General features: G+C 41.8%; 2 protein-coding genes across 2 annotated transcripts; both read right to left on the bottom strand.

Annotated features, from left to right (window-relative positions):
- Positions 1-1,782: 1,782 nt before the first annotated feature.
- Positions 1,783-6,672, bottom strand: LOC125242056 (histone-lysine N-methyltransferase, H3 lysine-36 specific-like). Its single transcript, XM_048150756.1, has 4 exons — positions 6,650-6,672; positions 5,752-5,905; positions 3,719-3,857; positions 1,783-1,970 (listed from the first exon to the last, which is right to left on the bottom strand). The coding sequence occupies exons 1-4, from the start codon at positions 6,670-6,672 to the stop codon at positions 1,831-1,833; spliced, it is 456 nt and encodes a 151-aa protein (XP_048006713.1). The 3' UTR covers positions 1,783-1,830.
- A 23-nt stretch (positions 6,673-6,695) lies between these two features.
- LOC125242054 lies at positions 6,696-13,922 on the bottom strand. The gene is made up of 6 exons (XM_048150755.1): positions 13,787-13,922; positions 13,393-13,610; positions 12,550-12,726; positions 11,671-11,769; positions 8,210-8,314; positions 6,696-6,871 (listed from the first exon to the last, which is right to left on the bottom strand). The coding sequence occupies exons 1-6, from the start codon at positions 13,920-13,922 to the stop codon at positions 6,707-6,709; spliced, it is 900 nt and encodes a 299-aa protein (XP_048006712.1). The 3' UTR covers positions 6,696-6,706.
- Positions 13,923-14,680: the final 758 nt, after the last annotated feature.

Below are 14,680 nucleotides of genomic sequence, written 5' to 3'. Positions count from 1 at the left end.
ACGGGAATGCTTTTTGTTCGTTTTTATAGCCGATAGCTCATAGCTTACTAGCTCGCGGTGGGACCAGTGCCGTATTGCCTGAAGCTTTAACCCTTAATGCATGACCTTGACAAAGATTTATTAAAATTTGAATTTTGACATGCTGTCAATAAAGTCAAAAATGCATGATCCATATATACATCACTATGCATTTAAGGGTTAAGCACAGTATAATAAAAAGTATTATCAATATTATGCCGCCTACCCCCTCTCGGTTACCTAACAGTTACCGCCTGTCAAAAACGCGAACAGTCGACCTGTCAGATTTCACTTATACAAGCATAGTACGCGTTGTGAGCGTCAGAATGGCGGGTGTACATCAAGCAATCCTGGTGTGGTATACGTCAGGAGTTAGTGCTAGCAATGTGCCAAATGTGCGCCAAAATTCGAGCAATGTGCTCTTTGAACTCCAGAGATATTTAAGAAATTAATGACACCCGCCATTCTGACGTCAGGTTGGCGGGTGTACTTCCAGTTCTAGCTAATGGCTGCTAACTTGAGGGTGAAAGTACTGCCTAAAGTTAGTGCTCGCAATGTGCTTCCACATGTATGAAACACACACTAATTCAGAGAGCCGTTGAAGAGTAATATGGGATTGAATAAAGATGTCTATAACGCCTGCTGAAATAAAATAGCAATGTTCATTACCTGCAATGCAGCATTAACATTCAGGCGCTTTTCACAAAAAAGTGATACTTATAGATATATTTATTCAATCCCATATTACTCTTCAACGGCTCTCTGAATTAGTGTGTGTTTCATACATGTGGAAGCACATTGCGAGCACTAACCTTAGGCAGTACTTTCACCCTCGAGTAAGCAGCCATTAGCTAGAACTGGAAGTACACCCGCCAACCTGACGTCAGAATGGCGGGTGTCATTAATTTCTTAAATATCTCTGGAGTTCAAAGAGCACATTGCTCAAATTTTGGCGCACATTTGGCACATTGCTAGCACTAACTCCTGACGTATACGACACCAGGATTGCTTGATGTACACCCGCCATTCTGACGCTCACTACGCGTTCACCTACACGAGCTTAGACTGTGTGCTAGGAACGCGCCTCCTTCATATATTTGATTTGAGGTGTGCTTTAAAGGCACTAGTCCGACCAGAAGCGATTAAGCGATGAGCTAAGAGACGCGATGATACCGCGAGCGAGTTACAGTTCGCCGCCGAGCGATAACTATAAATCGCTCGCTCTCTATTTCCACGGGAGCTATCTTTTGTTCGTTTCCATTCGCCGATAGCTTATCGGATTTATCGCTTGTAGTGGGAACAGTGTCTAAGCTCCATAATGCGTATGCGAGAGTGGCGTGCGAGAGCTGGTATAACACAATGTATAGACGAAGTTATATAAGATATACGGCGATATAGTCATCTGCGGCGTCCATTATGGCCTGTGCGAGCACTGAGTCGCCAGTGCGAGTGGCGTGCGAGAGGTGGTATAACACTGTTGTGTAACATAACTGAGTTGATGAAGTTATGTAAGGTACAACGATATGATCGTCCGATGCGTCCATTATGATCAGTGCGAGAGGTGGTATAACACGCCAATATCGTGAAGATGAAGTTAAGTAAAGGTATATGGCGAGTTGGCGACATAATAGACCATCGAGTTGCCAGTGCGATTGGCGTATAACACACCACTATCGTGTAGAATGAAGTTATGTAAGGTAGATGGCGATATAGTCGTCTGCGGCGTCCATTATGGCCTGTGCGAACACTGAGTCGCCAGTGCGAGTGGCGTGCGAGAGGTGGTATAACACACCAGTATCGTGTAGAATGAAGTTATGTAAGGTAGACGGCGATATAGTCATCTGCGGCGTCCATTAAGGCCTGTGCGAGCAACGAGTCGCCGGTGCGAGTGGCGTGCGAGGGCAGGAATAACACCATCTGACTGCTGCGGGCCCAGGAGTGGTTCAGCGTACCTGAAATATATTTAGAGCTAATTAGTGACTAGGTATTAATTTGTGTCATACAGTCATCAGGCACGAGGCAGGTTTGCGCGCTGCCTCGGCAAGGCATGTCTATTTGTCGTTTGCCGCGAGTACCTTGCCTCGGGCCGCTGTTATCTTTGTGTGGACCTGCCTAAGTGTGCGGCCTGTGTGCATATTCGTCATATAGGCTACTTGACCCTTTTTTAAAGTCTCTCTAATCCTTACTAATATTTTAAATGGGAAATTGTGTGTGTCTGTTTGTTTGTCCGTCTTTCACGGCAAAACGGAGCGACGGATTGACGTGATTTTTTAGGTGGAGATAGTTGAAGGGATGGTGAGTGACATAGGCTACTTTTTGCCTCTATCTAACGTGAGCGAAGCCGCGGGCAAAAAATAGTATTATTATAATTACTATTTAATGAACCGAAAAAAGATATTGCCATATTTGACTATGACTTGAAAACCGCAAAAAATATTTTTAAAGTATACTTTTATTTAATCCGGCAATTTCAGGCATCAGGCAAAAAGAACATCAGTCATGTTTGTTTACATATCTGTGCTTGTCGTCATTCTGCTGGAAAACAACATTTTCTGACATTTAAGTTTCTGACATATAAGGCACAAATGTCATTTATGATTCGACATAGAGTTGGAATCCTTCGAGTCATATGACGTCACTAAATCGCTGACAATGTTTTGATGTCCAAAATTAAAAAAAAATCATAATAATTTTTAGTAAAATGTTAAGCAAATAAATGGATTTCATTTCATTTCATTTCAAAAAATACGTAGTCACAATGCACTTTTAATACCTCAAATTCTACAGAAAATAATCTTTTATTGTGCCAATTTTGATATGAGTCTAGTAGCCTATTGTGCGCGGCGGGGCATGTAGCGTGCATGTCAAACAATAGAAGCGTATACAAGTGTCCTGAGTCATCGCCGCATAGCACGCGAGCCCACCGCCCCGGCCCCAACGCTTCCACCGCAGGCCTTACGGCTCAGCCACGACATTCGTCTAAGCGCGACAACGGTGAGCGGCGGCCATACATTGGAGCGAGATACATCGATGGGATTTTTCATTCGCACGTATGGCTGCCGCTCACCGCTGTCGCGCTTAGACCACTGTCGTGGCTGGGCCGTTAAGGCCGCTGTACACATGGGGCCAACGTTTGGACCAACCCCTTGGCCAAGCGTAAGCCTACTTGACCGTACATTGGCGGTTGGCGCCAGCGCTGGCCGGCCAACCGACTGGGGTCGGTCTTTTGTCCACACATCAAAGGATCTTGGCGCCAATGGCCAACTGCGTTCACACGTTGGCGCCTCATTCAGTTTGTCGTCAGCCGTCAGAGAGGACAGTAGTGAAAGATTTACGAAAATAATAAGTTTATCTGTATCAATAATAGTGTCAATTCCTTACAAATGTTTAATGTATTGCCCAAAAAAAGATAAATGTGCTTATCAGAATATTCAAAAAATTGTTAATATTTCAGACAATTTAATTTTATCACGAGATTATTATTTATTAACAAAATTTTACTGACAACGTGAATGACCTAATTAGAGAATTATCTAGCCTTTTCCATTCTACGTTCATCTTTTATCTAATGCCAAGTGATCGGTTCACCAATGTGTAAACAGCGACTCTTGTCTCGGCCAAGGGGCTGCTCCAAGGGTTGGCCCAACCGTTGGCCCATGTGTACAGCGGCCATAATGATAGGTACAGTTGTGTGTAGTACCGTAGTAGCGCAGCGGGTAGTCTGTGGGCTCGTGGCGGCGCGCCAGCAGGCAGGCGGGCGCGTCGCCCGGCGTGAGCACGCGCGCCGGCCACCACGCGCAGCTGCCGAGCTTGTGCCACACCACGTCGTCGTACCTGACCTCCATACTAATATTATAAACGGGAAGGGACCATCCACACTCATAAGGTACTGGGGGGTTACCATGAAGTGCTAAAGCCGTTCAGTTTAGGTTGAGAGAAAGGAACGAAGCTGTAGCAGTTCCATAGCTCCGTCCCTCTCTCTCAACCTAAACTGAACGGCTTTAGCACTTCATGGTAGCCCCCCTGGTCCCACCGGGAGCTAGTAAGCTATGAGCTATAAAAACGAACAAAAGATAGTCGCTCCCGTACAAATAAAAGAGACTGCGACGTTTATATTTGCCCAGTGGTGAGCTATCAAAATCGCCGTGTCTCTTTTATTCGCACGGGAGTGCTTATCTTTTGTTCGTTTTTATAGCCAATAGCTCATAGCTTACTAGCTCGCGATGGGACCAGTACCTTAGACGCATGGCGCGCCACGCCGCCTGGGACGCGTCTTACGTCCTTCCTATACAAAATGTACTGAGGAGACGTTTTTTGAATTACATTCAGGCGGCGTGGCGGAGACGTCCATTGCGCGCCGCAAGACATGCGTCTTATGAGTGTGGACGGTCCCTGAGAATCCATACTAATATTATAAATGGGAAACTGTGTGTTTCTGTTTGTTTGTCCGTCCTTCGCGGCGAAACGGAGCGACAAATTGTCATGATTTTTTTAAGTGGGGATAGGTAAAGGGACGGAGAGTGACATAGGCTAAAATTTATGTCTCTTCCTAACGCGAGCGAAGGCGCGGGTCAAAGTTAGTATACAAATAGTATGTGAAACGTAGGGTCATATGGTGAAATGTGAATATTACTAACGAGAGTAAGGGCCGCTCCCGGAAGCCGTCGCGACTTAAAGACTCGACTTTGCAATATTCTTACGCCCCAATTTGGCGTCCACTTAGGCCGAGTCGAGCCGCGTCGAATCGAACCCTCCATACATTTACTATTAACGGTGAATTCGATTCGACGCGACGCTAATGGACGCAGTTTCATAACAAATGCAGAAGGCGCGCCTAGTGGACCCCAAACTTTACACACAATGTTTTTATAGACGCTAAACTTTTGTGAGACATATTAAAATAATTTTCAGTACAGATGGTGTTTTTTTTATGCACTAGTGCGAGAAGTGGTTCATTATATAACAGGTCGAAACTTCGGAAGCTCATCTTTACTGAAAAACGTCGTACGATACTCGTGCGAAAAGGAAATTCGCAACTCGTGTCGATTTAAAACACTCCCTTCGGTCGTGTTTTAATTTATCGCCACTCGTTTCGAACTTCCTTTTTTACGCACTTGTATCGTAATGTACTATAATGAATCTACGGTTGTTCTCACGTTATTATATCGCTACTGCTGCGACATGTTTCGGGCCAATTTCGGAGTCCCCTCTTCAGGCATATATGCCTGAACGTACAACCGTTGTTTCATTATTACACAATGTTTTTCATCACACTTGCAATAGAAAAATACATGAATAAAGACAAAATTTAAAGACACAAAGCGGGAGTAATCCTGTTACGCCCGCGTGCTATATTGCACACTTTTTTTTATACCACGTCGGTGGCAAACAGGTATACGGCCCGCCTGATGGAAAGCGGTCACCGTAACCTATGGACGCCTGCAACTCAAGGGGTGTCACGTACGCGTTGCCGACCCATTAGAAACTTGTACACTCCTTTCTTGAAGAACCCCATACTGTAGTTCATCGGGAATACCTCGACAGGGAGCTCATTCCACAGCCGGAGCGTTCGTGGGAGGAAATTCCTCTGAAACCGCACGGTGCGCGACCATTTAGGTTGCAAGGTGCGATGATGAAAAGTGGCCGTTGGCATCATGTCAAATAGTTACTGAGCTCACTTACTGAGCAAGTGTGATTGAAATGATTTAGCAACATATAAAAAGTAAGCCATACCCCGGTTTGGGCCCCCACATGCAGCTCGGGCAGGGCAGCTCGTCTCGCAGCTGAGCTGGGACCAAGGAACTGGTGGTCAGGATCCGGGTACTGGACAGGACTTTGGAGATGGTGACAGCCTCTTTCTGTGGCTTCTTCGGTGGGTTCTTTCGATCTGGAAGTTAAGATTTTTATTAGTAAATGCATACTTATCTATACTAATAAATCTATAATTATAAATGGGAAAATGTGCGTGTCTGTTTGTTTGTCAGTCTTTCACGGCAAAACAAAGCGACGAATTGACGTGATTTTTTAAGTGGAGAAAGTTAAAGGGATGGTGGGTGACATAGGCTACTATTCTTCTCTTTCTAACCCCCACTCCCCTAAAATGAGAGGTGGAAGTTTTGTATGGAGCCTTTCACAATTTTCGAATACAACGTGAGAGAAGCCTCCTCGAAAAATTTTCTCTGTTGTCAGCGTCGGAATGCCCATTTAGATGTTTTGCCACTACTGGCCTTTAGGTTTCCAAGTGCTTTGAAGTTCTCTCATCGTCACGCTTACGCTCCTTTGACTCATACAAAATTACGCCTCTATGCACAGATGTCATATATACCATAGATCAAGCAAACGTATCTACTTAGCGTGTCAAATGAACTCAGTGAAATCCACTGAGTTGTCCGTCTTTACTCGCAGCTTGCAGCTTTCGGGCGTCAATTTTTGTAAGTTGAAGTCAACCAAAACATAAAAAATGCCTCGTTACGTGATATTCAATTGCAACAACACAAAAATTATGAACAACCAAGAGCCTGAGACATATTTAAAATTACAGGCAAGAATCAACTTCAGTACAAAATTTGACACGCTCGGCCCCTATACAAATATATGAATTTGTTTCTTCTATCTAAATTAAGTTCTGTGCCTCCATGTGACGTTTTGCGCCATTGGCTTTATGAGGAACTCCGCTTTGGATTGATACTTACAATCCTCTTTGATATAACTTACGTATGATTTTGACGAGCCATTCCTTGCGGCAGGCGGGATGGTACGAGACAGGACAGCGCGGGCACTCGCGGCGCCTGCCCTCATTACTCCCGCACACGAGGCACCACGATATAGGAGCTACTTTTCGAACTGGTGTATTCTGAAAAAAAAAGCTAAGTGTGCAGATCACACGTCCTCGGGCATTTTCAGAATTTGGGACCCCCCCCCAATTAGCGAAAGTTGTTAACAAAAATTTACTCGCTGTCAGTTTTGTGACGATAATTAAGCATGAAATTTCAATAAAAATATTGTTTTTGTGTTAATTACATAAACTTTAAGCGATCGACATTCAGAATGCGAAAACAGTAAATTAGGTTACGGTGACCGCTTTCCATCAGGCGGGCCGTATACCTGGGGCCCGTTTCTCGAAAATTACAAGCCTTGTATTACAAGTGTGTTTCCATGACAACCCATACGATTTGACAGTTCGCGCACTTGTAATACAAGGCTTGTACCTTTCGAGAAACGGGCCCCTGTTTGCCACCGACGTGGTATAAAAAAAAATTTTTAGATAGATTTTATGCTGAATTATCGTCACACAACTTTTGCTAATTGGGGTGACCCAAATTCTGAAAATGCGAACAGAGGCGGGCGGCAAACGTCCGTGGCGAGAAAAACCTCGTTCTCGGCCGAGGCAAGTATAAATTATTGTCTACACTGGTCGTTCTGAAGGAAGTTGCCTCGCGGCGTGCCTTGCTGTGTGGACCCAGCTGGATGTATAAATAGTAGGGATGTACCCGGGAAAGCCGACTATCCGGCCACATTTGTAGTCGGCGACTAGTCGGCAAAAAAGGCCGATTAATCGGCACATTATAAGTGATAGAAAAACAGTACAAACATAAATTAACAGCTGATATTATTGTATTATGAACCTATTTGTTATGTTGTTAGTCAAAAGAACAACTGCGGTAATTACAGAAAGAAATGTCGTACCAAGGATTATCGGTTTCATAGGCAGGATTCCTACCCACTTAAGCCAAACCGTTTGTTAAAAATGGAAATTGTATATCAATATTCTCATTGACCTTTGAACCTTAAAAAAATAATGAAAAGCGCCAACAAAGGACCAATGTAATTCAAAAATTTTGATAAATTACTCGAAAATTATGTTCTGGCCGACTAGCCGACTAATCGGCCACCCAAGCGCCGACTAGTTGGTAGTCGGCCAAATCAATAGTCGGTACATCCCTAATAAATAGTAAAATCATAAAGCCCTTGTACAGAAAAGCGTTACTTTTCTCACTCTTAACAGGAAGAAAAATCCCAATTCCGAATGGGTGATGTGAAAACGGGATTTAAAGTTATCAAGCCGATAAAATTCGTTAGTCCCTTTCCGACGTATTGGTGTGATAGAAAGGGACAAACGAAATTTATCGGCTTGATGACTTTAGTGAACGTTTATGAATCCTAAGGGGGTTAGAGTTTACGAGTTAGTTACCTCTCCTGTATCATTTTCGGCGTTCGCCGGAAGTCGCTTATGCACGTAGTTGTATCTCCAGCACTGGTGCAGGTAATCTTCTATCTCTCTCTCCGTCATTATGTTCTACAAGAAAATAAATTGTTCTCAAAATGGGGGTAGTTTCTCGCTGCACCGGTCGCGGCGAGCTGCAGCCCGCAGTCTGCGTCGGCACAGTATAAAACCAGTAATAACTCTTCTTACAAACTTCACGCCGCGCGGTGTGTCCCCCTCCCTCCCCTCGCATGCGGCGAAAACATGCGAAACTGGTGATTATTGGGCTGAACAGTCGGGGCCGCGTTTGCGCGCTGTGTTGACGTGTTGAGTTCGGGAGAAAATGACGTCAGCACCGAAGACATATTTTCGTTACTGTATTGTTTATGGGTGTATGGAAAGTTCTCAAAATGCGGAAATGTCATTCTTTAGAATTCCTAGACACCCAGAAAAGTAAGTGGTTGTTATATTTTTGCAGTGTTAGGTACATTATTGCTTACGTAAATGGCGTAAAAGTGAGACTTAAAGCTAGAATGACACATTAAAATCAATAAGGATTTATCTGTAACGACATTTAGGTAGATGCTGCGATCTATCTAGCTCGAAAGTTTGGTACCTACTTAAATATTGTGCAAACATCTATTCAAACATTTTATGTAAATATGATTCCGTCAGTATTTAAGAAACAAATACGTACTTGAATCTTTATTAGATAAAAAGGTAGAAAGAGCGTTGGTACTAGCATAGCGCCATACACAGTTACTAATACGAGTAGGACAGTAGGTACCTACGTTTCTAGTTCAAACGAATCTTTTTTTTATTGTGATGGATTGGGTGTATTCTAGAGAAAACATATAAAATGAACTGGAGTATGAGTGGGCGGGCGTCTTGGCGGATAGGATCAGGCGTCCAAAGGGTAAAATAAACCTAATTCGTTACAAATTACAATTAATGTTAGCGGGCTCCTAGTCTATTTACATTTCTTTTAAGCGCGCGCGGCGTCGGCGCGCGGTGCGTCCCACATCCCACATACCTGCAGCACAATAGATCGAATCAATGAACTAACTACTTAGATGTTTGTACATATTTCCTTTATTTATCTTTTCTCTTAAGCTAGGTTTTTTACAATATGAGTATAAAAGTAAAATAAAAAAAAACACTTACAAAACAATATAAAAACATATAAACAAATACATATTATTATTATTGTATTTTTTTTGTTTTAAATAATTCTTAGTATAACATATAAATTACCCCATAGATGATGTGAAAAGTCCTCGTCATAAATATCTCATTTTGCTCCCTTGTTACACAATCTACTATTGCGCGTATGAGAGTAATATATTTATAATGATTTTTTGTGTCTTCAATACTGACTAATGTGGTGTCATGACGTGGTATTGTTATACTAAAACCTACTTACAGTTAATAGTACCTATTAGATTTACAACAACTTACATTGTACGAAGTCGATTATAGTAACGTTGTACAACCCTGCGTGACCTTGCGCAGTAGTAACGACCGCGCCGCCGCTGCCGGAGATTAACTACTGATATATCCTTATACTGTGGCGTCGGGCACAGATCAATACAACAAGATGGCCCTTACAGGGCGACTCGCGGTCACCAAGCATACGACAAATCAGGTTTATAAAAGTTTGAACGCGTGCGACACCGATCAGTAGCGCCCAAGTATACGACCCGCTAACAGTGTCCGTGTCCGCTCGGGAAAAAATCTTAAATAATCAATTTTGGTTGCAAACAATGGTCTCTTACAGCATAAAGTGGTGTGGCAAGTCTTCTAACACTTCTACATGTAAAAAAGATGGAACAACATTCCACAGTTAAGTCAAATTAATTATTTTGTTGAATATTGTTTATTGTCCGCGGAGTTCATTTATACTGGTCAATATGGTTGTGCTGAGCGGCGCCGAGGCGCGTCCATCCCTCTTTACCGAGTTAACAATGTGATATGCTATCCCTTTCACGTAAACGACTAGGCATGGGGCCATGTTAGTTTATGTCTGTTGCGGGAACTTCGTACTGCCGTTCGTACCATGTGCTACCATTTTATGAAATATAAAAGAAAGCAGATTTGTAATAGTGAATAATTATCTAGAATCTGTAGAGTCTGTAGTGGTATTTAGTTCATTGATTAGTTTAGAATATTTAGTTGGTTATTTAACTTAGTAAACGTAAGTAAAAATGCACAGTTTAGTTATTAGTTACTAGAATGATTTTTATTGAGATGCTATCACAATTATCATCCTCCTGCGTTATCCCGGCATCGGCATTCGCCACGGCTCATGGGAGCCTGGGGTCCGCTTTGGAAACTACTACCAAGATTTGGCCTAGGCACTAGTTTTATGAAAGCGACTGCCATCTGACCTTCCAACCCGAAGGGTAACTAGGCCTTATTATAATTTAATTATAATATTATAATTTGTTGCAAAACAAATTCACCACAGTACTGGTACCGGTACCATTGCCTATAATAGACATGTCCCATTCCCATCCCTACTGCTAATCATAAAGGCGCGCCATTATTTGAAACGACCAATGGCAGCACCGTGCGCGCCCGCCTCACCCCGCAAGGATTGGTGATTTGCGTCTCGAACAATATCGCTTGCATTTGGCTTCTAGTGGGGTGTTCTGTGGCGTCGGGATACCATAGGAATCACGCGAGCTCAATGAAAATGCTCCTCGTTACGGAACGAAACATGTCGAGCGTTTTTCAACTTTTTACACGTGAGTGACCCGGTTTATATGTCAGTGTCTTACGGTAGCTTTGTTATTAAACTCAATCGTTACAATAAAAAACATTAATGTCGTTAAAACATCACAAACTTGTTCATTATATCTAAAAATCTTCTCCAAATTTAACAGCGAAATAAGGGTAAAGTACTCGTATTGCTAATGGTTGTAACAATAGTAGCAATCATAAAATGCCTACCTAAGATCAACAGGCAATGTAGCAAAATGCCACGTATGTTTTATGTTATTAGGGTCGGCTCACACCGGAATGGCAGCGGCCGGCAGCAACGCGGCGAGCACTTTTAGTGTGAAATAATTTTAAACTTAACATATTTAAAAAGACCATTATCACTTGACTAATTCAAACAGGCCGCGAGAGGCCGCGCGACCTGTTTAAGTTAGTCAAGTGATAATGGTCTTTTAAAATAAGTAGATAAAGTTTAAAACTACCCCGGCAGCGGTCGCCGGGGCCGCTACTCGCCATTCCGGTGTGAGCCGACCCTTATTGAATGTGGCTAAAAAGCGGAAAATATTATGCTTTAAAAATATCATTTTTAAACATTTCCAATAATATTTTTGAATAATTTTGAAGAATGTTAAAAATTGCTCCAAAATGAATCCTATCACCTTGTACAAATTTAAAAACCAGGTGGAAAGTGATTTTCCTCTACTTTTGGCTTGCAGTCTTATAGTTACCTTGATGACCAAGTCGAACTTGTCTTCAGTACTGGCGTCCACTTGCAGAAGATATTCTAGTGTGTCCCGGCTCTCAATAGTATTCTCCATCATCAGCACCTATAATTATATAAGCAATTCTATTGGTTCTTATTGGTGTCAAATTCTCTGCTATGAATCTTTTTATAATATACCTATCTGGTGGAAAATCACAGAGAGCGCTGGTGGCCTAGCGGTAAGAGCGTGCGACTTTCGATCTGGAGGTCGCGGGTTCGAACCCCGGCTCGTACCAATGAGTTTTTCAGAACTTATGTTCGAAATGTCATTTGATGTTTGCCGCTTTTCAGTGAAGGAAACCAGACTTATTCCAATAAGGCCTAGTTACCCTTCGGGTTGGAAGGTCAGATGGTAGTCGCTTTCGTAAAACTAGTGCCTACGCCAAATCTTGGGATTAGTTGTCAAAGCAGACCCCAGGCTCCCATGAGCCGTGGCAAATGCCGGGATAGAGCAAAGAAGGTTATGATCTGGTGGAAAATCAGTTGTATGGCATCATTCATGTCTCTTAATTCTAACAGTCTAATAATGATAATTGTCTGTTCTTATTGGACATGTTGAAATTAGTGCATGTTGGAAAGAGACAAGAGATACATGTTTGCAATTTTATAATTAGGGTTTCAGTCCAGCTCCTTTCTCTATAAGCATCTGCATGAAATTGGAACTTAACATTGACCATATGAGCCAATAATACAGAATGGAATAGAAACCTAGCCAAGATGCCAACGGTTGGATGCATAACTAGTGAACAAACTCTCATATTGGTGCAACAGAGATTTTGTCAGAGATCATGTCTAGTGCTCCAGAGAATTTGCACTATCTTCTACACTTCATGCATGTTGTCACCTTGTAATATGTATCAAAGAACATCTCCTTTCCCCTCCGCACAAACTCCTTAAAAGAGTTCTCAACTTTTCCCTGCTTGAGTGGTTGATGCGACTGATCATATTTGGCATTAAAGTCAGGCGTCTTGTAGTGGTCTGGCTTCACATTGAAGGGTAGCAGGGGATCTACCTTAGTGACCTGCAAAGGAATATCAGTATTCAATCAGTCTGTGCAGTATAAGAATCCATACTAATATTAAAATGGGAAAGTGTGTGTGTCTGTTCGTTTGTCCGTCTTTCACGGCAAAACGGAGCGACTAATGGTAATGACCAATTGATGTGATTTTTGAAGAGGAGATAGTTGAAGGGATGGAGAGTGACATAGGCTACTTTTGTCTCTTTCTAACGCGAGCGAAGCCGCGGGAAAAAGCTAGTATTGTAATTGAATTTTTCTTCTTTCGCATAGATTCAATTTATTTATGACAACAGACCACATATTTATAACTAGAGTAGGACCTATCTTATCTTTTCTTATATCTGTGGGGGCCTTTTGAGATACTTTTTGATGACACAAACACTTTGTTTTACATTTTAAAGGGTTTTGCTTTGATAGACAGACAGACAGACAAGGGAGGGGTTCATTATCCCCATTTTATTATATGAAACCTACAACACTAAAGGCCTGACCATGACAATGGTCTAAGGTGACAGCGGCTAGAAGAGGCCTTAGGTTGGAGCGAGATAGCGACGGAACCTTTCGTTTGCACCTATGGCCGTCGCTCGCCGCTATCGCCGTTTGTACTAAGCAAGCGGCTTCTAACATTGAAAGTATTAAAAATGTAAGTAATTTGTTGTGCTTATATACCTTCTTCACAGACCCCGTCCCAGGGCTAGTTTTAGTGACCACACCCTTCGGTTTGACCACTCTGCTAGGCCCGTAGAACGGCCTGCACCTCTCCGCGAGACGTAAACAAGTCCATGGAATCCAAAGTTTCTGTTTCGTGACAAAAGTTTCAACATGATAGCAAAGTTCTTTCTTCCATTTCACTTTCTCCGTAGAACCATCATCTTCCACTGTTACGCCTAAAACTATGCAACTATGTTTACAGCATTACCGTGACCGGGACAAAGTGCTTGACTGAATGTGAAGACTCCATGGGTAAAGCTTTTTATGTAGGGCGACTATAAAAGTTAAATTACAGACAAACAATACAAACAAAGGTGTTTAAATGAACTAAATTTAAAAATAGAAATCGTACCCTTATCACCATGAAAATGGCCACGATTGTCCTTCACTACAGTGACTTTTGCGTAAGTTTTCTTGGACAGCCAGGCTATGGCTACTTCGCCCACTTTCCATATGTAATTTGTTTCAAAGTTCTCATTTTCACCCATGATTCTTAATATTACTCGATATACATTTCCGATCTCGCCTCGATTTTAAATATTTACAGAAATATTATGAATGTAAAAATCACTGGTAATTGGTAATATAATATGGTAAAATAATAAAGTAAAGTTTGTCACGAACACTATTCACGACAGTGCCTAAACATTGCAATTCCAGGAAAAATCAAATAAAACAAAAGTTCACAAAAACCATTTTTTCACCGCTTACTTTAGCAAACAAAATATTAAATTATTTATCATGTGTATTTAAAACGTTTTAAAGGCTATTCTATTTTATATTAACAAAAAAATTTAAAAAAAAAATAACTTTAAATTGCTAGAACGGAAATCTGTGCAAGGGCCACCGCGGGAATATTCGAACCATATGAAAGCAGAATGAAAACATTGCGATTCTAGCTTCCTATTGGCTAAAAGATAATGAGGCTCCAATGCTACCAATACTTATCAACAAATTTTTAGTGTTGCCATGTTATTACATTGTTGTACAGCGCCATCTAGTGGCGAGTAGAATTAGTAATTACTCTGGTAGAATTTTACTAAAGTGTACATAGATGGCAGTAATAGTTCCGAAAATATTTCAATTCGTCAAGAATACAGCGAAAGATATTCTACGTTATTTACTTTAGTTAATTTCGTTTCTCAAGCTCTCTTAATGATCCGTATCTTATATTACTTACCTTGCCTTATTCTTGTAGTCAAAAGATAGGATATAGGATATATAGCTTAAAAATTAAAAGCCATAC

Source organism: Leguminivora glycinivorella, unplaced genomic scaffold (assembly GCF_023078275.1).
Source record: "Leguminivora glycinivorella isolate SPB_JAAS2020 unplaced genomic scaffold, LegGlyc_1.1 Scaffold6, whole genome shotgun sequence".
In the NCBI taxonomy this organism is placed as follows: domain Eukaryota; kingdom Metazoa; phylum Arthropoda; class Insecta; order Lepidoptera; family Tortricidae; genus Leguminivora; species Leguminivora glycinivorella.
Note: the sequence above shows the minus strand (reverse complement) of the source record. Positions and strands in the feature narration are given on the sequence as shown.